Source organism: Mya arenaria, chromosome 1 (genome assembly GCF_026914265.1).
Source record: "Mya arenaria isolate MELC-2E11 chromosome 1, ASM2691426v1".
Taxonomy (NCBI): domain Eukaryota; kingdom Metazoa; phylum Mollusca; class Bivalvia; order Myida; family Myidae; genus Mya; species Mya arenaria.
The window spans coordinates 35,426,155-35,452,125 of NC_069122.1; the positions used below are offsets into that span (position 1 = coordinate 35,426,155).

Below are 25,971 nucleotides of genomic sequence, written 5' to 3' on the forward strand. Positions count from 1 at the left end.
CGCAAGCTTTGTTTTATTATGTTGAATGGAGAAACCACAAACTATCATTACCATTGCTAGTGTGAACTCTTAAACAGGATCTTGGTTAAAATTTAGGCCACTGAATGGGCTTGTCTCTGTACAAAGTTTCCATTGTTTTATCTATGTATACAAATCTATATCAGTTTTCCTTTTAACTCGTTTACAGGCCTGTTTGCGAGTGTTTCCGTTTTTTTCTTCCTTAAAATAAACATAAAACTTGTAAAGAATGAGTTGTTGTTTTCAATAAGACCCTTAAAGGATTTTAATGTAACATTCTGGAAAGTCAATCAGAAACACGAACTAATCGCTCTTTTTATCGTTTCTTTCGGGTTGAAATCTACTCAATAGGCTTTAAAAACGGTTGTCGACAATCAAAACTTAAATCCCATTTTATTGTATTAGTAATTTACTAGTTATTCTTTCTATTTTTTTTCACAATCTGTCATAATGTTATATACAACAAGGGTGTGGGGTTGGGGTATGTAATAAACACACACATGGACACAACTGAATGAATTTAAAAGACGTTTCAATCGTTATTATTTCGTAAATACCCTAGGATCGGGTACGCTTGCCAAGGATTTTTCGGCGATAGCTGTTCAACTTCAGTTTTGACCTATATATCTAGACAAATGACCTTTTTCTGCACAAATCCGAAACAAAATCGAATAATTTCAAATCCACTGTGTTCTTATTTGTAAACAAATCGAAGATATATCGACAAATAATCGCCAAGAAAGGGTATCTGATTTTCAATATTCTGCACTACCTCGCAGCTGGGACCAGTATCAAAATCAAAGCACTGAGAATGTTGCACGGCTTAAGCGATGATTTCATCTATTGGATTTTTAAAATAGTTCATATAAATAATAGCAATCTTTTACATATTAGGCCAATTAATAGTAACAATGCTATATGGAAAAAGGAACCATTAAAATGTTCATTATTCATAAAATTAAAAAAGCAAGGGTGTATACTTTTTGAATTTGCACAAACATACATAGCAATGCAGAGAAAAATGACCAAGCTAAATACCAAGAAGTTAAAGTATGATCCCCAATATATATGTTCGCAGAATCCGAGGTATATATTAATGGATAATGACATAGGATAAATGTTCTTCTATCTAACATAAAATGCTACTGGGTATATTTCGAACATTTAGCTAATTTAACTGCTAGAGCAGTGCAGAAGGATGGAAATTGCACTTAATCAATTATGTATTGTATATCTGAGTTACATCCCTTGTGGTATCTTACTTTTAAATGAGGTCAAAACGAGAACTGCCAGGAGTTTTCAAGTTTAAAGGTGTTTTCCCTTTCATATCCGTGTTTGATGAGTATGTTACTGTAAGTATACGCAAACTATTACGCATTCTTACTTCAGAATGGATATGAACTTATTTTATAAATAAAACATTATTCCAGGTATGGTTCACAATCTGAATTTTATTGAGATCTGGTACTTTCGCGTATGTTTTCAACTACACATAAACTCAGTTGAATTTTGTGGCCTATTTCAAAAGCATTGAGCTAATGCACCCGTCTAATCATACACTCAGCTTGCCACACTGATCTGAGTTTGACGAACCAAAATATAACGTTGGAAAAACCAAACCAGTTCAGAACTTGCCACTAATCATTCTGATACGTCAGATTAATGCCATTGTGATAACCATGATGTCTACCTAGTTGTGCAAACAGTTTGCTTTGACCATAAAAGGTACTATACGTATATTGAAATAAGACTTGGCACATACCTTCTCAATGTTATTACGCACATGTTTAGCAAAAACAAATACTCTGCCATTAATATCATCACGGACCTACGCTACAGATCCTACAGGTCCTACAGATCCGTGATATAATAGAGTAAGAATTGTGTGTAAAACTAAACTTTTTTCAACCTCAGCATTACTTAAAACACTATTGATATTTAAATAAAATCATGTGCACTGTTAGATTCATACTGTTTTCTCATACACTCTTCATGACCTTGATTACAAACTGATCGCCGTGAATCTTTTTAACATACTTCTTGTATAACTTGACCAATGCGTAGGTGGCTCAATGCATCTTGTCGATATTTATTTTTTATTAGCAACAGTTACATCCTTACAAGCCCGTATTTCATGTACGCTCTTTACTTTAACCTTTTTAAGTTGATAACTAGTCTGATAGATTCCATATCTCCTGTGTAATGGCTCTTTGTCAAAAGCTAAGCATTTAAGGATTGATTCTTATTTTTTGTGCGTTCATGCAATATGAACGCTCGACCGCGATTTTGCATATCCATGAACAGCGCTAGCTATTCTTCTTTTATATGAGGGATACCATTATATCATTCTTATGATGAAAGCAGATCGTAGTAAGATATCTATGGACGGTGATTCACCAGCGCCCAATCAGAGCGTTGCTTTCTTGCAAAACTCCGCCTACAAAGGTCACGAAAGGTCGACCGGTTCATGCAAAATGAAAAAAAAATATCGTTCAGAAAATCAAGTACGAATGTATATATATTGACATGACCATTTACTTACTTAAATTACTTGAAATTTATCCACTTCTTACTTAACAAGGTTACAATATATCATATCTTGGTTACATTTGATTATCGGTCTGGTAGCTTTACAAACTACTGAGTTACGCCCCTTGGTCAAAATTCGACAAGGTATTGTTTTTTTTTTATGTTATTGACAATTTAACACCTTAAAAGGGTATAATAATCTCGCATTTTGTATTTTACACACTTTTTTTGAAGGAAAAATACCATAGATTTCTACCTATTCGGTACGAAGGAAACACTAACGCAGGCGTACACATCTTAGGTTCATATTTTAATGTTCATTAACAACATTTTTTAGGTGGCAAATCGATTAATGGCGACCAGTGGTGTTTATGCGCGTCTGAACTACACATACAGGGACAGTCGTTGGACAGTTTGCCATGTAAACAGTGAAGAATTCAAATCAAATCAAAATTCCAAGTAAACTTGTTTTGCTTGTATGGCCAATTTAACGTTAAGGTTTGGAATGTAATGGATGGCACGAGAGTGCAGATAATTAGATGTAGATCATCTTCTACTTAATCATATTTTATTGCTTTTTTGTAAACATAATTATTTTGCATACAATTTACACGTACATTTACAATCAAATAAAACAAAAAGAACAAATGGGTTGGGCTACAAGTTATTACAACATTAGTTACAGCCCTTCCCAGACGTCAATATAGCGTCAATGTCGTTTAAATCTATGATTAAACGTAACTAGAAAAATGAGAAAACGTTAATTACTTTTGAGAAAAAAAAAGAATTGATTGCCACCAAAAGAAAATACAATGTTATAACATCCCAGACCGTTCATATTGTGAATGAGGGTGATATCAAAAGAAAGGTTACGTTAATTTTATGTACTTGAGAACTTCAAGAAAAAACACACTGTTTTCATCGACTGTGTTATCTTCTATCCCATATAATAATTTAGATGTTCTTAAATGATGAAATATTCGAGTATTTCGAAAAAATAAAACGCGTACTTTGCCGTATTTACTACATATAAAGAAATAATGTTCTACATCTTCTGTGCCTTGTCTACAGTCACAAATAGGATTATCACGAAGAAAGTGTATGTGGAGATATGCATTAAGGTTGCTACAAGCATTTCTGATTCTTGTATGGTGTATATTTGAAAGTCTATCTCCGACAAGATAATATTTCGGAACAATTGAGCCTTTGTATGTATCTTTTAAACGTGCCTTAAATTCATTAAGCGTGTTTCTGTTACGAAGGTGAACATCAAGCCGGTTCCACAAATCTATGGAAGATGGGATTGTTGATTTCGAGTAAATACTTAAACGTCTATAGAGCTAGGTATGGTGATATAATTATGTCTGTTTCGAAGCGGATAATTGGTTGTTTGTTCAATTGTCTGTGGTATTTGTTCGCGAAGATACTGTGGCAAGCTACCGAACTTTTGACGATACATGAAAATTATTTTTTGCATTTCCCTGCGCTCACTTGGTGGAATCCAACCAATTTCAATTAAAAGTCTATGATTAGAAACTGATCGGGTTAACCCAGTTACAATTCTAGCCGCTTCTTATTGCATTCCTTCTCATAGACGGCACTATTATCCGAAACTATAGATGAATATTCAAGCAAAGGTCGCATAAACGAGATGTATATTTGATTAAGCGTTTTTCTACCAAGTTTATATTTTAACAATCTCATTGACCCAAGCACTTTAGAGACTGATTTAATAATTTGGCTTATATGTTCGTGCCATGCTCCATTTGCTGTAAACCAAAGCCCTAAGTGTTTATGGTTTTGAACAAAAGTTCAACATGTTGCCCTCGAACACGATATTTGGTAGAATCTGATTGCACAGCGTAAAAAAACATAACTTCTGTCTTAAGGGGATTGAACTGTACAAGCCATTGTTTTGCCCTATTTGAAATCTTTTTAAGATCGCTATTTAATGTAGATTCAATATGGCTGGTTTATGACGAAGAAACGGCTAGAGAGCTATCGTCGGCAAAGAGTCGCGTTGTACTTACAAGGGAGTCGGCAATATCGTTAACATAAATAAGAAAAAGCAGCGGACCAAGTACAGACTCTTGAGGTACTCCAGCATTGACATTGCGAACTTCAGAAAACGTTTGTCCAACAATAACTCTTTGTGACCTACTCGACAAATATTGATAAATCCAATCTTTCACATTGTCTTCAATGCCATACTGTTGTACATCTTCTACTACGTGTCTGATAGCTATGTAATTGCAAAAAATCAGGTTTTATCATTTAATTAATGTTTTTTTAATAAACCTTATACCCACACCCGCCGGGCTTCCCTTCATAACCTGCCTTTCTAATACATTCTACAACCACCATCCTGTTGGACATAGTCATTATGTACTAGGGATGGGTTTTGTATCACGATAGTTTATCAGCGTATCGCAATATGTGTCGCGGTGTATCCCGATATTTCATCAGTGTATCGCGTTATGTACATGTATAACATTTGAAATAAAAAAGAAAGGAATCATAATTAATTAAGTGTTCATGTTTATATCATCATTATGTTTGTTCACATAAAAATCCAAGCTACATGAGTGTGTTGGGGTGATACTGAATTATTAAGGCCATTGCAGCCGACCGTTTCGTTCTGCCAAAGACTGTATTGGTTGTTGCAACGCAAATTAGTAATGTATTTAATGGTCTGAAGAGTGAGAAAGAAAGCACAAAGAGTTAGGTGATGACGGGTGATACATAGGAAACAAGGGAGCGCGAAATATAGTCAGGAATACAACAATGGGCACTGGGGAAAGTTTACATGACCACATTAATTTCAAATCATCGATGCAATTCTGAACAAAAGTACAGATATTGTTGTTGAAATCGAGGTCGAGGGCGGTATTTCCATTGGAAATGAGTCTACTTTCGTCCTTTTCAATCCCAGATCCGGATGCGTGTTCATAGTCTGCACGAACCTGTTTAACCTTGAATGGCATTCACTCATGACATACTGAAGTCGACGTTCATGCTAGAATTTGAAATACCTCTTATCGGCGGCATGCGTATAAAACACGTTTAAGAACAAGTATTCATAGTGTCATTTGGAAGCTTATGTTACAACAGGCATTCGTGTGGTTACCTTTCTACTTTATTTGATATGTTTTAACGATTGTGAAAACGTTAAAGGTTTGGTTGCAAGTAATTATTAATTCAGACGAGTAATATATTACAATTAGTGACTAGTGAGCCATTGAATATGATCTGGTATTTACTGGCATATACAGTAGTCAGCGAAGCGCAATTGGTTCCCGTTTTATTCGCAAATTTATAAGACTTTAATAGAAAACTAAGAACCAAACAGGAAAAAAGTTGAATTTATTAATAGATTGGCATTCTATATTTAGATAAGGATCATGAGATATGATATATTTTGCCTTGTCAATGGCTTAGTGGACCAATAAGAGACTATTTATTTTTAGGTCTCATTCTTATTTTGATGATTTGTCTATCTGAGCCGTGTTGTTTGTTCATATTCTTTTATTTTTTATATTAAGTCGGATGCCTGGTAGCTCCGTGTTTGTTCCATTTTCAAGCACTCATTGATACTGAGTGTAGCGAAGGAATAGGTTAATAGGTCACGGACCGTGATTTTGTTCATGCTTTTTGAGTTTTATCAGTGAATTAACAACAGTGTAAATTTCAATTTGATAACTAATACCTATTTGGTTTTTGGAGATCCTTGTCCTGTATGGAGGCTATTCGTTGCTAAAAGTCCAGACGTGTAATTCCCACAATGTGCTTCTTAATCGTACTAAATAACTCTTACATTTATCAATGTAGACGTGCTATTTGTTGTTTCTATTCGTCAGTTTTTCCGTATTGATTTGTCATTTGTCATTATAGTAGTCAAAATGTATATTTGTCAGATCGACCCTGTATAAACTCACTAAAACATAGATCGTATAACTTGCCTTTAACAATATGATGATCTAATATAGAAAGCCGAATCATGCATATGTAAAACTGTTATCCTACAATCGACACTCGCATTCGTAGAATGAACATTTGCAGTCCAACAAGTCCAGGTTTACAAAAGTCAATTGACAAGTTCAGAATTACAAGGATAGACGATTTCGCCTATACCTTATATGGTAAATGTCACCGAAAGAAACGAAGGTGAATGGGCGGAGCTAACGAATCAGATTTTCTTTCGTTTATTTCCGTCGAATCAAGCAAGGGAGATGACATCTTCGCCTACCTCCTATGTGATAAAATTGTGAAATCCTTGACGGACGCTGGTCTTGATGTTCAATTGTGTAGGTCGCAAACAATGGATGGGGCTGGTAATATGTCAGGAAAACAGGCCGGATGCGCGGCACAGTTTAAGTTGATCTCACCAAAGGCAAACTACCATTACTGTTCAAGACATGATCTTAATCTGGCATTGTGCCAATCTTGTAAAATTAAGGAAATTCAATTCATGCTTGATACACTTTAACAACTTGGTTTATTTTTCAAATACTCACCAAAACGAAGTAGGCGGTTAGAGGAAGCCATTGCCGATGTCAATTATAATGTGGCAAACTCAGATCAAATTGCAAAATCGAAATTTCATGTTTTTTTGTGAAACTAGATGGGTAGAATTTTTTTCTACTTTGCGTGACTTTCACACTATGTACGAACCGATGGTGGACTGTCTAGAGGCAACTGGACAAACTGAAACTGGCTGGGATACAAAAGCGACCACTGATGCGTACGGCCTTTTGGAGCGTATCACTAACTCGGGCTTTATAATGTGCTTCCAGACAGTTTTACACATGTTCGGATATGTAACTGGGTTAAGCAGCAAACTGCAGGGCTCAACACTGGACATCATTGAGGCATATGAAATGGTCAATACTGTCAAAAAAGCTGTGTCTGCTGCCAGAAATACCGATGCTGAAATCATATTTCAAGAGTCGTCTAAAACAGCACAGAAAGCAGGTCTCGATTGCCTCCAAATGCCCAGACGGTGTGGCAGACAGACCCAGAGAAATAATGTCCCAGCTAACAATACCGAAGAGTACTTTATTAGAGTCATTTTTAACCCCTTTGTAGATTCACTTATTCAACAACTGGACATGCGATTTAATACAATGACTAGTCAAGCATGTTTGGCTCTCTGTCTGTTGCCCAACAACATCGACAAATTAACGGAAGACTCCGTCAGGTCACTAGTAGATCACTACCAAGATGACATGCCGCAGCCGGAAACATTCCAGCAAGAGCTACAGCTTTGGAAACGGACTTGGGGAAATAAAGACGAAAAGTCGAACATTTTATGTACCCGAACATTATGAAAATTCTAACGTTGATGATGTTAACATCAGTTAAATCTGCAAGTATTGAAAGATCAAATTCATCTTTGAGTTTTATCAAAAACGCTCACAGAAGTACAATGGGACAGGATCTGTTTATTCATAGAGATATCAACTTAGATTTAGAGCAGATAATAAATATGTATGCCAGAAAATATCCTCGCCGTATGCTACTTCTAGATCCTCTATCAGAATAAAGATATACTTGTATATGCACTTAAGTTATTCATCGACGAAATCGTGTTTGTACTTTACTGTTCTCTCTCGCTCGCTCCAACGCTGTTTAATGTCCAATAACTTAAAAACAAAGAATAAAAACAGTCATAATAGCTGTCCTATAAGGCTTGAGCAGAACCAACAAATGGCAAAAAAGTTACGCCCCCCCCCCCCTAAGACCAAATCCTGGATCTGCCCCTGTTTAAATCAAGGGCTAATCGGTATGCACGGTGAGAGGGGGTTACGCTCTAACGGAACAACTTCTTTTTGGAAAAATGACGAATAGGCGTTTATGTGGCCTGCATTTTTAATTTACATAATTTGACAAAACTAGATTATTTAGCACTGTGTTACCGCAACTGTAACAGAGAAACAGGAACACAATAGCATGCCTTCTTTTAAACAGAGTTTCAACGGTAGTAGAATAAAACAATAATGCCATCGAATGTAAGAAAATTGAAAATAAGGTATGTTCGTTTTAACTTACGAAACAGCTGGTAAAACAAAGAAACAACACTTCAACATGCAGAACTTTTTAATGATAAATCAATTATTTATTAAAATGTCATCAAAACTTACCGGATTTTGTTAAACCTGACCTCGATTAATAGTATGTAAAATCCTTCGATGTGTTTTATCCAATTAAAAGGACAATTTGATAAGGAATTCACTCATTGTAAATGAAGTCTCAATATTAACCTTTCATGCATTATAAGATTTTCATAAAACATACCACTTAAAAAACATGACAAACTAAACGTTAACAAATACAAAACATTTCAATGTCGCTAAATTGCCTAAGATATTGGAATGAGTACACAAATCTGATTATTTATAATAGGAGAATGTTTGTCAATTGATGGGAGCATTTTATTTAAAACTATTTAAAACTCGGCGTTTATAAGCCAGCATTCCACCAATCATTGATGCTTCCATCAGAATGATAGCCAATAGTCCTCCAACTCGAGTCCAGAATTCAACACTTGAGAAGCAGGGATGTCCAAAGATGATGTCATCTAAAATATTTAAGTTATATGATAATGTAGCCCATATTCGTAAATTAAAAGGCGAACAAAGTGTTACCATATTAAACATATTCTGGAGTGACGATACTCCAGAAGGATGAACTACATCCAACATACAGTGAAAACTACAGGGAAAAAAGTAGTAGAAAAAATAAAAATATACCTGTTTAGAAGCACAAAGCAAGGGCAAAAACGACTGTAAACGTATAAACACCACAAACATAAATACAAACACCACAAACATAAATAAAAACACCACATATCGACCACAGACTACATTCAAAGTTTTAAAATATAAATCATTCCGTCAAAACACTGTCAAAATCCACTAACACCTATTTCCAAGGGTCATTGAGACATAACCAACGACTCAGAAGGATCATACAGTACATAGCGACACTGGTTGCGAAGTACGGGGTACAGCCACCACAAATCACAAAATATAAGTTGTAAGTGTAGTTGTCCTGCCTGATCAACATGTGCATCTCCGGCTGTATTCATAACACGTCTAAGTGAAACTTTTCGACTTAAATGCATTATGCTCTAAAGTTGAATTTCACGAAAACTAACAAAAGTGTTTACACCAAAAAACACGTAAGCTACCTATACACCAAGTTCATTAACTTCACTCCAATCCTACCTTTATTCATTGGTCAGAAACCATTTTTTCTACTTAACCTTGACGTTGACTCCTAAAAGTGTAATCTCTAACTAGTTCTTTACACAATGTTTATACACGACAAACTTTATCACTTTCTATCAATTGTAACTAAAGTTTTTGTTCTAAGCTAGCTCTATACATAATCTTCCTACTCACCAAGTTTCATCACTATTCATCAATCCTTACAAAAGTAAATGGGCGGAAACCGTTTTTTTCTATTTTAAGTAGCCATGAGCTTTACCTTGAACCCACACATCTCAAAAGCAATCACAATCTAGCTCTTCAAATGAACTACCTACACACCAAGTTTCATCACTTTTCCATAATCGTTTTATAAGTTAAACTTTTTTCACTCTAAAGCTTTATGAATACGGCACATCTGGTCCATGGGTAAAACCAATCAGTTAAGTTATTACGAAATTCCTATCTTGAATTTGACTGGCATTTATTTATTTGATAGCTATATATCGAAACGGTCTAAATTTCATCGAATGTAAATTAAGTTGAAAAAAGTAAGCAAACATATTTGTTGGTTATAGTTTTTTTTTTTACCATAGATGAGGTTTCTAGCAAAATCCAATTGGAAATTAGGCAAAAGGTATGAAATTTTGACAAAGCAGTAGGAGAATGTAGTTTATAATACGAAACTCGAACATGAATATAAGTGAGTTATACACAGTATGATTTATTTACATCACTTAAAGAACATTTTATAAAACAACTAACATGTTCCGAACATGTCTTAGACCTATTTCATTAAAACTGTGATATAATTAAGCTGTTGATGACAGTTTAAAGGTATTGAACATTGTATAGCGAGTACGCAAACTCAAGCTGGTTTTGAGGCGCTTTTGCCTCATGTGGTAACTTCGGAAAATATAATTCAACGAAAATAGAGCTTACTGGACAGAAAAGAGTTGAAATAATAGAAGCGATTGTGAAGAAGTAGGACAAAAGAAGGCATTTATAAAAAGTAAAAATCAGTAGGAAAGAGTAGGAACGCTGGAAACCCGGCATAGTGTGGCATATGTCTCTTTCAATACATGTATATTTAACGATGTAACCATAGAAACTACAGGGACAAGCCCAGAAGCCTGACATTTAATTAAGCCTGAACAATATGTAATTTTACCCTTCTCATATTCCGGCTTTTCCTCTCGAATCGCGTCTTTAATTTCAGTCGAATCATTCCGATGTAACTTCAAACTTGTTATAGCCCTCCTCCCGGAGCCTTCCTTCTTTCTGTCCGATGACCGACGTTTCCGGCACTATAAATATCATACAGCATTATTTACGACTTGCAATAAGGGTGTTACCATTTACAGTTCTCAAAAAAACAAAACGTTGCCTGTCTTATCTACCTACTTTCAAATATACAATCTTACATACAAAGTTTTATTTAATACTACTGTAGCGAAATTTGGCCGTGTGATAGGTCATTAAACTGTTGTCTGCTTCTTTTACAGTAAGGCATAGGATTTTGCCGTTATATAATTTCACTTTCGTTTTGAATAGTTAGAAAACCTCTTGTTTTTCGATCGTCTTAAAGTAATATTTTTCATTAGCAAATAAACCTTAAAAGAATAAGAGGAAATAGAAAATAGTTAGTATTCATAAACAACTATATCTTTGATATGTTCCCAATGCTTAAATTTTAATATGGGTATGGAATTAGTGAATTTATCTATGAAAACAACAGCTAATTACACAACATGTTAGTCAATTGAAATAAGATGGTTGAATAATAATAATCTTGATGCAAACAGCGATTTATAATATAAGTGTTGTTTTCTGAAATTATGAAAATATGAGCTGACCCCCTATGGAAAAGACGTAAGGAACTTAATGTTAAAAATCGACTACTCCAAGTGGTTAGGACCGTCCAATGTGGTCACGTGATATCGTGAATATAAATACAGCAAACCAGCGGGTTTTATTGATCTTTATGCTGACTTCTGCAAGTAAACCAAATTGGTAAAACAAGGTGTAATATATCTATTTTTTGTCTCTAATAGGGACTAAACACTATTTGTCCTAGCGGCATATATACATGTTAATTTCCTAGGGATTTATACAGAACTATCTATATTTATAAGTGATGGGCCGATGATCGCCCATAATCGATTATATCGGCAGACATTCGTAACTCGGCGATCGGCGACCTCATCGTTCCTTAATCGAATAATCGAAACAAAAAGTTTGCTTGAATCTAGTAGAAGTAACTTAGGGAAGTTTAATACAATGTAACCGCTACTTTGAGTTTTAACAGTACTTTCCCTTAGTTTTTCTTTGCGTTCAAATCGCTTTTTGATGGCAGACAGCGACCCCGATCAAAATCATTTGATTACCCTGGCAATCGGTCGTCCAGGTGCTGGTAAAGTGCAAATTATTCCAGCGAAATTGTTAGAGTCATTCAAGCCCAGATTCTTATGAAACTAGGCTTGATCGAACCTAGCTGTGCTCACATATTGAAATGAACGTCAAAATCACTCGATGTAAAAACAAGAAATATTTGAAGGTTCGAAATATTTGCCGTCTTATTCCGAAAATACGTGAAAAAAAGGTTTGCTGTTTTCATTTCCGATAACTCATTATTTTTAATAGCTAATACCATCCAAAATCAATTTGTTATGTCTCATCTTTTTCAATTTAATTTTCAGAACCAGTTCAAGTCATCGACAAATGACAAAACATATGTATTATACAGGATAAGACATGGCTGACCATCGCTTTAAGTTGATAATTGCCCTAGTGAAGAATAATTACCCTCGGGAAATTATTCTTCGCACTGAGGAAAATTATCATCCAAAAGCCAATGTCAACAATGTATAATTTTATAAATAACAGTCAACCTAAGTAAACCTCACCATAAATGTTCCCTTACTTCATAAACCTTGGAATATTAATTTTTAGACTTATTCAATGTGCCAGAAATCATATCTGTTTTCCGACTGAAGCATTAGAAATGAAATATACATGAAAACTAAGGTCCTTATTGATATATATCAGAAAATGATGCTTTTGTGATACTGTCCGATTACAACCGATTAATCGGATCGATCAGGGTCTCCGATTTATCGATTATGAGAATCCAAGCCGATTGCCCATCACTAATATTTTTTTTATCGATGAAACTGTGAACCATAGAGTAATAATAGAAAATCACCTCCTTAACAATAGAAGCCATGGAAATAAACTCAAACCTCCTTACCTTACATTGAAATAATACCATAAGAACATTTTTAAATGGAAAGCTAGGGATATAAAAAAGGAAGATAAATTAATATTCCAATCGTTGTTGATTAATCATTGATTGAACGATTATTATTTTCACTATCCAATCATTTTAAATAATTATTAAAGTAAATTATTTGGCAAATAGCCAAAGAGGAAAGTCTGATATATAACCATTAGCCCCGGCACGTTACACTACGCACAAGTGTTATACAAAACAAAACAATGAAATCACGTTTATATTTCCTCATTTATGAGTTGCAGCATTTTCATTGTGTTGTATTGTATTAGGTATGTTTACATTTCATAAATGCACATGACATTAGAAAAAGGATCAACATATTTTTTTCATTGGTGAACGTTCATTTAAAAAGACGCAACAATATATCAAACGAAGTTAGGATCAGGGCAACGCCCTGGCCAGGGATTCAAAGGGTTGAAAGTGTTTTCCTAAAAAAAAATGACATTGGAAGAATGTTTTGGTCATCGTCGGTTACATTCTCGTCGGCGTCGCTATGAATGCCACCGTCGGCGTTATCAATGCAACCGTCGTCGTAATGAATGCCCCCGTCGGCGTATTCAATGCATTCATCCTCGTTATAATTGCCCCGTCGGCATTTTCAATGCAACCGTGATCGTTATGAATGCCCCCTTCGGCGTTTTCAATGAACCGTCGTCGTTATGAATGCCCTAGTCGGCGTTTTCAATGCATTCATCGTCGTTATAATTTCCCCGTCGGCATTTTCAATGCAACTGTCATCGTTAAAAATGCCCCCTTCGGCGTTTTAAATGAACCGTCGTCGTTATGAATGTCTCTGACGGCGTTTTCAATGCATTCATCGTTGTTATTACGGTTTCAAGGAACCGTCATCGCTCCAAATGCCCCCGTCGGCGTTTTCAATCCAATCCACGTCGTTATGAATGCCTCTGTCGGCGTTTTCAATGCAACCGTCGTCGTTGTAATTGCCCTGTCGGCGTTTTCGATGCATCCGTCGTCGTGATGAATGACCCCCTCGACGTATTTAATGCAACCGTCGTCGTTATGAATGCCCCCGTTGGAGTTTTCGATGCATCCGTCGTCGTGATGAATGCCCTTGTCGGCGTTTTCAATGCATCTTTCGTCGTAATGAATGCCCCCGTCGGCGTTTTCAATCCAATCCACGTCGTTATGAATGCCTCTGTCGGCGTTTTCAATGCAACCGTCGTCGTTGTAATTGCCCTGTCGGCGTTTTCGATGCATCCGTCGTCGTGATGAATGACCCCCTCGACGTATTTAATGCAACCGTCGTCGTTATGAATGCCCCCGTTGGAGTTTTCGATGCATCCGTCGTCGTGATGAATGCCCTTGTCGGCGTTTTCAATGCATCTTTCGTCGTAATGAATGCAAACGTCGCTATTAATGCCTCCGTCGGCATTTTTAATGCAACCGTCGTCGTTATGACTGCCCCCGTCGGCGTTTTCAATGCAACCGTCGACGTTATGAATGCCCTCGTAGGCGTTTTCAATGCAACCGTCGTCGTTATGAATACTCCAACGACGTTTTCAATGCAACCCTACTAGCATTGAAAGCCTCCGTCAGCGCTTTCAATGCAATCGTGGTCGTTTTCGATTCCCTGTCGTTAAAATTTGAATGCATGTACAGGATATTAAACTAGTGTATTTTCCATTATCTTAATGAATATTTATCTTACCGTAGGGTTAGCGCAAGTTGTCTCCAAATCGCCATCATAACACACGTCGTATTCAACTTGAAAATACACGTCCGACTCTGACGTGATCTTGAAAGCGTCAAATGTTTCCGAATCCAGCACCCAGTAATCATCAAACAGACTACTCAGATCGGTGTTGTGGGAGAAGGTGCCAATGTCGCTGAATATTTCAGCTTCAGTATTGCAACTGTAAAAATAACAAAGACGTGTTTATCTTGAACATAGATATAAAGTCAGGTATATGGATTCGTATAAGTTATCGTTCCTACTTTGCAACTGTAGCGCTTCGACATATTTGTTACGTACGTAATCGAGATGATCATATACACCGCATACAGGAAACATAACTGACTTATCCTCTCCATTTTAAGGCATCTTGGTACTATATGGGAAATGGTATTCCAATTTTAAACGCAATACAGCGATTCCATTGGCGAAAAAAGGGCAAACTTTTAATTATGGAAGGGAGATCCGTCGGACCCACTTATCCAACTCAGCTCTACTCAATTTAAAAAAAAGCTGCATCCGACCCAGTATACAACATAAAACAACGTTAACAGTCCTGTCTTCTTTGTGTTTAATCTGTTTTCAACTGCCCTGCAGTCCGAAGACTGAAAACAGCAATGTCAGACTGTTCATTGAAAGTCGTGGTAAGTTAAACACTGTCGACGCTCTTCCTTTAAGAACCATTAGAATACACCCTACATTTGAAGCCAATGGAATTGCATATAGGCAAGAATCAAGTACTAGATTTAAATAAATCATTATGAATTTCACCTTTCGCGGGTGTTTTAATGTCCGCCTACTGCCACTCATCCAATACAAACTCGCTGTCACAGATTTTGCGTAGTCAATGTATCAACCACTGAGGTTTTAGTCTAAGTCATATAGATGACATGAAGGAATTCCTTAATGACAAAAAGGACTCGATTTCTACGCTCACTCCGCCCATTTTTATTCATAAAGAATTATCTTCATGTCATCTAACTATAACTAATTTTAAGCGGAAAATATAGACTGATGCACAATAGAAACCTATTAATGTTAATTAATGAATTATAATGTTAAACTCCATTGACTTAATAATTAAACGAAACTAAAATAATCTGATGTGTGTACAGATAACAAATATTAGCCTTTATAAAAGGTGTTTTCAATGAATATCAACGTGGCTACAAATTCCCGAGCAAAAAGAGCGCCAAAATATCGCATTGCATGCTGGGATGTTTTAGCGTATCACATGACCGTCATTTTCAACAAACGTTTGCCATATTTCGAGGGTATTTTGACGCTTTTTAAAGTGGTGAATTTGACAAACAAACCCGCAACTGGTAGTAAGGTACCGCCTTAAACTGTGTAAAATGTCTTTGTGTTTGCAATATTTTTGTTTTACGTTTTTATAATTATGAAACCTTAATAAAACTTACCCGCCGCTGATAACCGTCTCCATGTTTGAAGAACCAAACGAACCAAGAACATCAAACACTAACTTATCGACTTCGATGCCTCTTTCTGAAATCAGATCGTTCAAGTATAATTGTCACTTTTATTCTATGATATTGTTACATTTTTAAACTGTTTTATAAGCTCCACACTTAAAATCAAAACAATATACATTAACCAAGAAAAGAACCATCTTTCTCATGGTATGATTTGTGCTGGAACGATGTGGTCCCCTTCCGAAATATTTTTGTCGGTTTTCCGACAATATTGAAGAACTTCCTCGATATGGTCGGGAAAATTCGGAAAGATAAAGGAGTTGTCCACCTTGTGCACATTATTGTTCTTACTACTAAGACTTTGAATTTTTCTATGTGTTTTTTACGAACAAAATGCTTTTCGAATGAAATACATGTTCGTTAATCCAGCAAATCATTATAAAAATGCATAGGGGTAAATAAAACATGCCATAACCTTTAAAATGGTAAAAGTTTAGTAAATATTCCGATTAGTTAAACCACAGCATGTCAGAAAATGCTATATTTCGATATGTAACCGAAACAAGTGAATAAAGATCTACCATATATTTCCCCTAAAGCCAAATCTTCGTCAACATTTGTGTCGCCGTTTATTGCACCATCATCGTCTGAAAACAACAACCACAAAACATCAAATACTACGGCTTTTCTAAACGAAATAATTCAAAAGTGGTTTTAATGAACTAACATTATGATATAACGTATAACTATTTTTAAATCAACCATACACGCATGTATTTATTCGATGTATTCACACTAATTCAATGTATTTTCTCATGGACATATTACGGTCTCTCACATGTGCCTGAACACTGACCAATGACAGTATACCACTAATAAAAACAATAGTACGAGAGTTATATTTATACATGCTATGTATCTTTATGTGAAGGTGATATTTATATTTTATACAATTCACTTAAATTCATTGCATAATTAAAAGTAATGCTATGTTAACACCATTTTAGGTCATTGGTTTGGTTTTTGTTGACTGTGTCACTCGCACGCACACGCACAAACGCGCAAAAACGCACACGCACGCACACGCACACACACATGCACACAGTAATACTTATTCCATTGTTAAGCTCCTCATCGACGAGACCGTCACAATCGTTATCCAGGAGATCACCAGGTTTTGTGCTAAAAGAGGCACCGAATGCAGGCGAAAAAGTGTGATCACTCGTAGTCGGCGTACACTACAATAAATGTCGGAACAAATATCATTATTGATCGTGAAAAGTCAGGAACAAAATAGAAAACATCCGGCTGATCCACACGACCGACGGGACTTTAACAATAGTTTCGGATGATGTGATGACCTGTTAAGGGTACCTTGATAACATCACGTTTTAATGTCAATCAACCAATCACAGCCGTAATTAATTTTCACTCGCGTTATAAACGCTAATGAAAAGTGTGGTCTTCAAAGACGATATTTCAGCAAATATCAACATTTGCTGAAGGGTTCCAGCTTTTGGTACTCTTGTTTTAACACTCCTCATGATTTGCCCCACTTTATTTCGTAGTTACAATAGTGCATTTTACAAACTTTAAGCGAGTCACTTTAATTTGACAACAAAACATTTAGGAAAATGATTTCAGAAACTAAGTTCAATCTTGAAGAAAAGAATTTACTTACGATGTTTTAAAATACCACCCCAGATCAAATGTTACAACACAGTACCTGGAAATACTTTTACGGTTTACAACACATCAAGCAGTGTCAGAAATATTAAGGCGACGTATCGTATCGTATCGTATTGTATTGTATTTGTTTTGTATTGTATTATATAACATTATATTGCATGATAATCCAAGTTCACTTACAAGATTCGTTGTAGGGTACCTAACACCCCACGGCGAATACGCTTGCCTCAGTTTGCCGTCCGCGGCTTTCTCAATAATCATCAACATGAAAGGTCGTCTTGATCGAAATTCAACCAGACCCGATTCAATGGCAAACGCATCGGTGTCCTCCACCTCAAAGTCAAGCAGAAAAAAGTACTCAAACCGTACCCCAGTTTCACCTACAAGTAATGAAATGTTTTAAATTAGCAACGCAAGTGAAGGACGTTTGCAAAACGCACTGTATGGACGTGTACGGAAACACAACCCGCTTGGCTAGTTCAGGTAGTGGAGCTTCGTGTAAGTATTCGAGCGGTCGTTGGCTAGAGTCTGTTGTACATATGTACTAAACGGGAAACAGTTGATGTTATCTTATTTTTAATTTGATTAAATAGTGGTTATAACACGACGTTAAGCTAAGCTGGATTCCAGTAGTTAACGCAGTATACATTTATATATTTCACGATATAAAATAAATTCAAGTGTAATATCTGGACATTATACTGAGCGTAGTCTATACCATAGTGTATAGTTCAGTGAGGTTAACAATACTATGGAGACTACATCTGGACATTATACTGAGCCTAGTCTATACCAGAGCGTATAGTTCAGTGAGGTTAACAATATTATGAAGACGACATGGACAGGCCCAGTAGTATCACTTTAGAAAACCCCGTTTAAAGGCGCTAGGCTGAGGCCTAGCAGACAATCAACGAGGGAAAACACGTACAAAGCAACGCAGACAGACCACACGTGCAAAATAACATTTATGGATTGATTCTATTTTTCTATGAACACTCGGTCGCGCAAAATAATGAAGAATTAGCAAAATCGCAACATAGCGTTCATACTACATGGACGCATGAAAAATAAGAATCAGTCCTAATTCAAGAAAAACAGTTTACTCTTTTAAACAAGAAATAATGCATTTACTGTAATACCTTGAACTCTTGGGACGTCCGCCCGATTAGTGGAAAAGCTTGCTGCGTCCCCCAACGATGGTCCAGTAAAACTTGTTGTTATGGTCCCTAGTTTCAACTGAAAAAGTTAATGTTCATCTTGGTCTAGCAAATAGATAATCATTGTGAGATTGTATACGTTTGTTGTACTCGTATTCCAGATACTTTTCAGTTTGTTACACATGTATTCTTGAATGGTCATGTATCCTTTCCTCAGATCGCCCCAAATCAAGAAAATACTTCAGTCAAATCTCAGTCTTAATCTCAACTCATCTTACCACATAAAATCAAATGGTCTTAAAAATGATTACACCTTAGAAAGGGGGAATTCTCTCATAGAATATGTTTATTAAAACTTTGTTCAAATTTCAAAATAAAATAAAATCTACAGCAAAAATAAATATACAAAAAGAAACCATATAATTTGTGTACATATTATAAAAAGTAAACGCCTTAATTAACAATTAATTGCCACAAATTCCACAGTTCATAAAGTTTAAAAATATCCTCAAACAACTCATTGTTTTTAACATCTTCTCAATTATGATTGTTTGCCCTAAAATTAATTTTCTTTGAAGTATAATTTATATTGACAAAAAGTTTTTATCAATCCATTTTATCAGAAAATACGCTACCAAAACGAGTAAAAAAATTACAAGAGTTTTAATCATACTTCGCATTTATGTGGTTAAATGAGTTGAGAATGAGATTTGACGTTAGTGTTTTTGTGATTTTGTGATTGTTGGGCCCGGCTCAGCTTCAGATAAAAAATATATCAATACGGACTTGCATTTTTAACGAGTTTGGTGCGAATACGGCTATTAGTAGTATCTCTAAGCATTTAATATAGATTTATTCTGGACATATCTTTTAAGAAAATGTTCTTTGAATTGTAAAAAAATGTTTCCTGATCAAATTTTAATCTTACTTTTGGAAGAATATTTTGGATATGCTTTCTGGTTCTGACAATATATACGCATACCACAGCTAGCCCCAATTTCTCGAAACGTCTTAAGTCACATATGACAGGATAAAGCTAAGCTCACTACTTTTGTTTTTCAAAAGTTTGTTTGATATTTACTGCTTATGTGTTTTTATACTTTTTTCATCTATCACTATTCAATTAAAGTATGTAATTTGGCTAATCGAAATAAGCTACTTAAGCCTTTTAAACTTAAGAAATTTCGAGATTGGGCCAGATTTGCAATTCAAACTCAACGGACTAAACTAATTATGGAAATATCCGTGACCGCGAAATGGAATAAAGTTAATGCCCCAACTCAACTCAACTCAACTCAACATCTTTATTTCCCCCATGGCTAGTATATTCAACAATCTATTGACATGTCAATTAAGGCAACAACCATTGTTCCATATGAAATGCACAAAGCATCTGCTAAATGTTACAGTGAAAATCAACTGCTGTCTGTGAAGTTAAGTCTAAATATGACAGTGGCTTGATTTCTAGGACCTGAACTCATAAAACATCGAAATTCCCCTTTTTACATAGGATTACACATAATTCATATATAAAATGCATTTCCATAAACATAAAATGCGATTCCACTAATGTGAAATATGCCTTACATTGTTACATCTTATGGAAATAAAGAGATGATTCATGTTTTATTGTATGTTATATTGAATTTTAATGTTTTATGAGTTAAAGATGCACTCTTACACCCAAATGCGATTTACCACAATTAATACAATTGTTTTAGTATACTTAAGAGGATGAATAAATGTCAAAACAATGGTTCTTATGAAGGATACCGAGTTTAATTAAGAGAAAGAGACAGAAAACACAGTATTTCTACCTTATGATACGTAAGTAGATTACAGTAAATATTTTAGCACTCACCAATCATTTAATATTTCTGCGTTTTCAGCTTTTAAATACACAATTATAATCTTGTTATCAGTAATTAATACTATATGTTTTATATAGTAATTAATTAAAGGATTATCACTCAAAATTTATGTTTGTTAAACATGTACACATATGTATTGATTTTGAATAAGAGTGTCACATTAAGCGCCTTTAATAAGCCACTATGGAAAAAGTGGGGTTTATATCATAACCAAAATATTGATTGAAACGATACTTTAAGCTCCAATAATTTGATTATATAGGGCAGCGACATTGAATGTCACACATAAACACAATAATTAACTCAATGCATTGACTTACGTATTTTTTCATTATGTCAAATGCGTTTTATAAATAAAATTCTGAAACGTTCTAAACCAAAAATGGTGGTTTTATGTTAAATAGCTGCGTTAAGGGTTTGTTTCCCTATACTTGGATATAATATAACTAATCCTGAATATTTTTTATTTAAACCTAATATTTGCCACTCTAGGTTAAAGTATATATAGAGCATCTTTCATCAGCAATAATAGACGACAACATGTCGATATTATGCATATCTTTAAAAATGATTTTTTCATTCTATTCTCATACTATAAAAAGCATAAAGTCACAAACAGATGTTTGAATAGTTTTGCCAAATATTTCAGCATCATTTAATGATTTAGTGCATTTTATGATATTATAACAGTGTTGTTTTAGTGTACGTGCTGAATAAAATTTGAAAAAGAAAAAAAAAAAGTTTTCAATTTCGCTGAACACCATATTTCATGAACAAGCGGTATAGGCGCTCTTCCAAAGAACTACATTGTAGTTCAAAACACATTAAGAAGTTAAAATTCACATAGACACAATATTTCAATGACTCAAAACAAACTGGCATCATGCTTATATTAGTACTACTGAATGACGTCTAGATTGACTAAACTCAATAATTGCGAAGGCAGACCCATATAAAATTGCTAGGTAGTACTCCATGAAATTGAAATAGTTGTATATGAACCTTACATACTGGTACATAACATCGCTAACGATATATATGTACATATTCTGTATTTCTGGTGACTTACAGAAAAAACTTTTTACTGAGCAAGAGATGACCTTTCTACGAATGGAAACATTATATGCGGCCTTCTGACATCAAAATTAAATTTCAATCAAATTTCAATTAAATTGACCTGTAGTTATAGCTTTTTCAGAGGACGATATCTCAATAATATACCTTTATTTCTGCCATGTCGGTTTTGTACGCTACAAAATATAGGTCGTATTTTCTCCCTTCAGTAGCGTAGAAATACTGGCGAACACCCCACTGAGAGATTGACGGAAGAGTGAAGGTTGCTCTATCCTCAGTGCTGTCAGGATCATTGTCTGTAAAAAAGGATAATATCATCTCAGTTTAGCATCGCTTACGCACCAGCCAATTGTAGCCACGCCCCCTAGGTCCGAGGGTATAACGGAAATAGCAGGGGAAATGTGCCGTGGTTTTATCTTCCAGCTGACCCCAGCTGTGGTTTCATTTGATCGGTGCATTATGACCCTAATTATGCAGCTAATCTGTCAAACCGGTATTTTAAGTATTTTACAAAATAATTGGCATATACAACTACACATTAAAGACCCACACAATTGGAAAAGGAGATCAGAAAGTAAGTGATTGGATAACTGAATCCGGCTAATGCCTTCATAGGCATTTTGGGCACGACACATACGCTCAATGTTTGCATAATTAGTATCACAATTGAATGTCAGAACAGAACGAGCGACAAAATGTTAAGTTTACATAGCACTTATTTACATGTGGTTAACGTTCAATATAATATATATATTATAATATTATATATAAAATAACACAAGCTATTTATATATTGACAGGGTGATTTTTGACTATCAAACACATAGATAACCTTAAGCTTTAGCCTTAAATTCTTCAAGCAAATGATATCCACCACGCCGGACCTGGATTTCTTGCACACCGGTCAGGAACTGATCAGGCATTTCATGTGAATGTGGCAGACAATCTGTCTAGAACCCCAAACGCCAGAAGAGTCACGACCATAACACGCCGTTTTTCATTTCTTTAGTGCGAAATCAAATATATATTTAAATTTTAATTACCGAATGTCAATAAATAATCTTTAAAAACGTGATTTGGAGAACTATTTGTCATCAACATGTTACTAAAATTACTACGCGTCGTTGCGGGTAAAAAGCAGATGTAAGGGACTACTATTTGATGACAGTTGTAACACAGTCGTCTTTTGTATAGTATATCTGTTCTGTTTGATAAGTTTATATTCTAAAAAGGGATGTAAATGCTGAAAACGCGAAATTGATGTTTGTAATACAAGTAGACTTGTCTGTCACTGGCGATATTTTGTTTGTATTCGAACGCGATTTCAGGGTATTTATAAGCATATTTATACAATTGGACTTTTTCTTGCAATACCCATATTGTTTCCTGTAACTTATATTAAAGCACTAATCTTACTTGTTTACCTTTTTTAATTCTAAGAATGTTAGTGAATATGTATTTCAGATATGCTTTGATCTTTGGAAAATAAACATAAACAATTCAAACTCACGGGCATATTTATAAAATGGAGTATAAAAACCCGGTATATACCTACACTCAAATAAGTTCAAAATGTTAAATATTTTACTATTGTTTTCTTTCAAGAGACTGATTGCCATGCTGCAATATGTCCTTTTTGACATTACATGGTTACTTTCATAAATGTTCAATTTATATCGGGTTTAAGCATTCATTTTCACAATTTAACTGTTGACAAATGATTTTTTTCCCGTGACACTCTCTTTTTTTCCTGTCGGGAACCTGGAACAAGTTAACGTTCTTGTATGGCCAATGTTGAAAAGTAAACTTGTTCGAATGTCGGCCAGTATAAGCTTTAAATATTGAGTTTCCCTTGAAACAGAATGGAAACAAAATTTAACATGGTCTGGAGTGAAAAAACATGTATCCCAACTCTCGTTTCGGATATTTTAGAGAAACTCGCTAATATTCGTGTCCGTTAAATATCTAGCATTCGAGATTTGTGACATTTTCGTACCTGGAAAAACTCCATATACAGCTATTGGATTATCGGACATGATTTCAAAAGCATCCCCCGTAAATCCACTAAACTGACTCCTCTTTTTATCAAAATAATTATAATTTTCAGTGCTCCCGCCTTTTTGTTCAAGACCACCTGGTGTAAGAAAGCTAACTCTCTGGTCGTCCACTGGGTCAACCATGGTATAGGAGTTATCAAAACTAGGCGGGTAGAAGAGAACGTAGCGTTCTGCACTGTTGTGGCTTGGGAGGAGCTGAAATAACAAAGGCATAAACACATAAACACGAAATTTTGAATATAATTAGATACATTTTTTTTCAACCATGAAGAAGAAAAACAATAAAATCCTTCAAATAAATGAAAAAGAGACACAAGAACAAACATCAGACAAATAGAGAAGAGTGGCGACATACAAGAACATACTTCAAACAAAAGGAGAAGAAATACAGGAACATACTTCAAACAAATAGAGAATAGTGACGACATACAAGACTTTACTTTAAACAAAGGAGAAGAAAAACAGGAACATACTTCAAACAAATGATGAATATATACCAGAACATACTTCAAATAAATGATGAAGATACACCAGAACATACTTTAAACAAATGGTGAAGATACACCAGAACATACTTCAAATAAGTAATGAAGATACACCAGGACATACTTTAAACAAATGGTGAAAATACACCAGAACATACTTCAAATAAGTAATGAAGATACACCAGAACATACTTTAAACAAATGGTGAAGATACACCAGAACATACTTGAAATAAGTAATGAAGATACACCAGAACATACTTTAAACAAATGGTGAAGTTACACCAGAACATACTTCAAATAAGTAATGAAGATACACCAGAACATACTTTAAACAAATGGTGAAGATACACCAGACATACTTCAAATAAGTAATGAAGATACACCAGAACATACTTTAAACAAATGGTGAAGATACATCAGAACATACTTCAAATAAATGATGAAGATACACAAGAACGTACTTCAAACAAATGATGAAGATACACCAGAACATACGTCAAACAAATGATGAAGATACACCAGAACCAGAGCATACTTCTAACAAATGATGAAGATACACCAGAACGTACTTCAAACAAATGATGAAGATACACCAGAACGTACTTCAAACAAATGATGAAGATACACCAACACCAGAGCATACTTCTAACAAATGATGAAGATACACCAGAACATACTTCAAACAAATGATGAAGATACACCAGAACATACTTCAAACAAATAGAGAAGAGTGACGACATACAAGAACATTAGAATGATACCATACAAAAGTATATCGGTCAACGGGCATCAAAACGTTACATGACGCCTGATGGTTTATGGTACGACAAAACAACAATCTTAATTGTGCATCGGATACTTTAACAATACTTTAATATTTCATCACTCTATTAATCACATATCTCTAAGTTTGATTTCGATATGAGTTTTTGTTCTCTTTTATGATATCTTTTTGTATGTTTTTTTTTTTAAATTTAACTTACTTATTTCTTTCTCTTTTCTTTGTATTTATGCCATACTGTTTATAATCGTAAAAAAGCAAAAGTTTCACTTATTTTTCTACAATGTTATTTGTGCCAATTCTTAAAAAAGCGCCCTCAGCGTTCCTCATTTCCGTCGGACGACTTATTTTGGACGTTTATTTTATTTATACAAAATAAGGGAAACGAAAATAGGACAAGTATGTAATTTGAGTTCATTACAACAATTTTACTACACAATGATGGTTTCATTAATATCCGATTGTCCTTAACAATATATGTATAAACTACACCGTATTAAGGTATTTCACGCCGCCCTGAGATGCTTTGCATCAATAGTTTTTTTAAAAACCATGATATACGTATTTATAATATAACACGTTTTTGACAACGATTCATTTAAGTTTTTAGTTAGCTTAGATATCTTTGCATTTTTAAAGACCTGGATAGAATCAGAGGATAACATACCAAAACTGTTTA

The 25,971-nt window shown here is 34.9% G+C and overlaps 1 protein-coding gene across 1 annotated transcript in view; it reads right to left on the bottom strand.

Annotated features, from left to right (window-relative positions):
• Positions 1–8,439: 8,439 nt before the first annotated feature.
• LOC128238870 (uncharacterized) overlaps positions 8,440–25,971 on the bottom strand; it is a 41,096-nt gene continuing 23,564 nt past the window's right edge. The window contains exons 12-21 of the mRNA XM_052955169.1: positions 23,964–24,219; positions 22,115–22,263; positions 19,005–19,101; positions 18,046–18,245; positions 17,288–17,414; positions 16,758–16,823; positions 16,165–16,249; positions 14,720–14,924; positions 10,927–11,062; positions 8,440–9,124 (exon numbers count right to left, since the gene is read on the bottom strand). Coding sequence (XP_052811129.1) covers positions 8,979–9,124; positions 10,927–11,062; positions 14,720–14,924; positions 16,165–16,249; positions 16,758–16,823; positions 17,288–17,414; positions 18,046–18,245; positions 19,005–19,101; positions 22,115–22,263; positions 23,964–24,219 — 1,467 coding nt within the window. The 3' untranslated portion in view covers positions 8,440–8,978. The remainder of the gene's footprint in view (positions 9,125–10,926; positions 11,063–14,719; positions 14,925–16,164; positions 16,250–16,757; positions 16,824–17,287; positions 17,415–18,045; positions 18,246–19,004; positions 19,102–22,114; positions 22,264–23,963; positions 24,220–25,971) is intronic.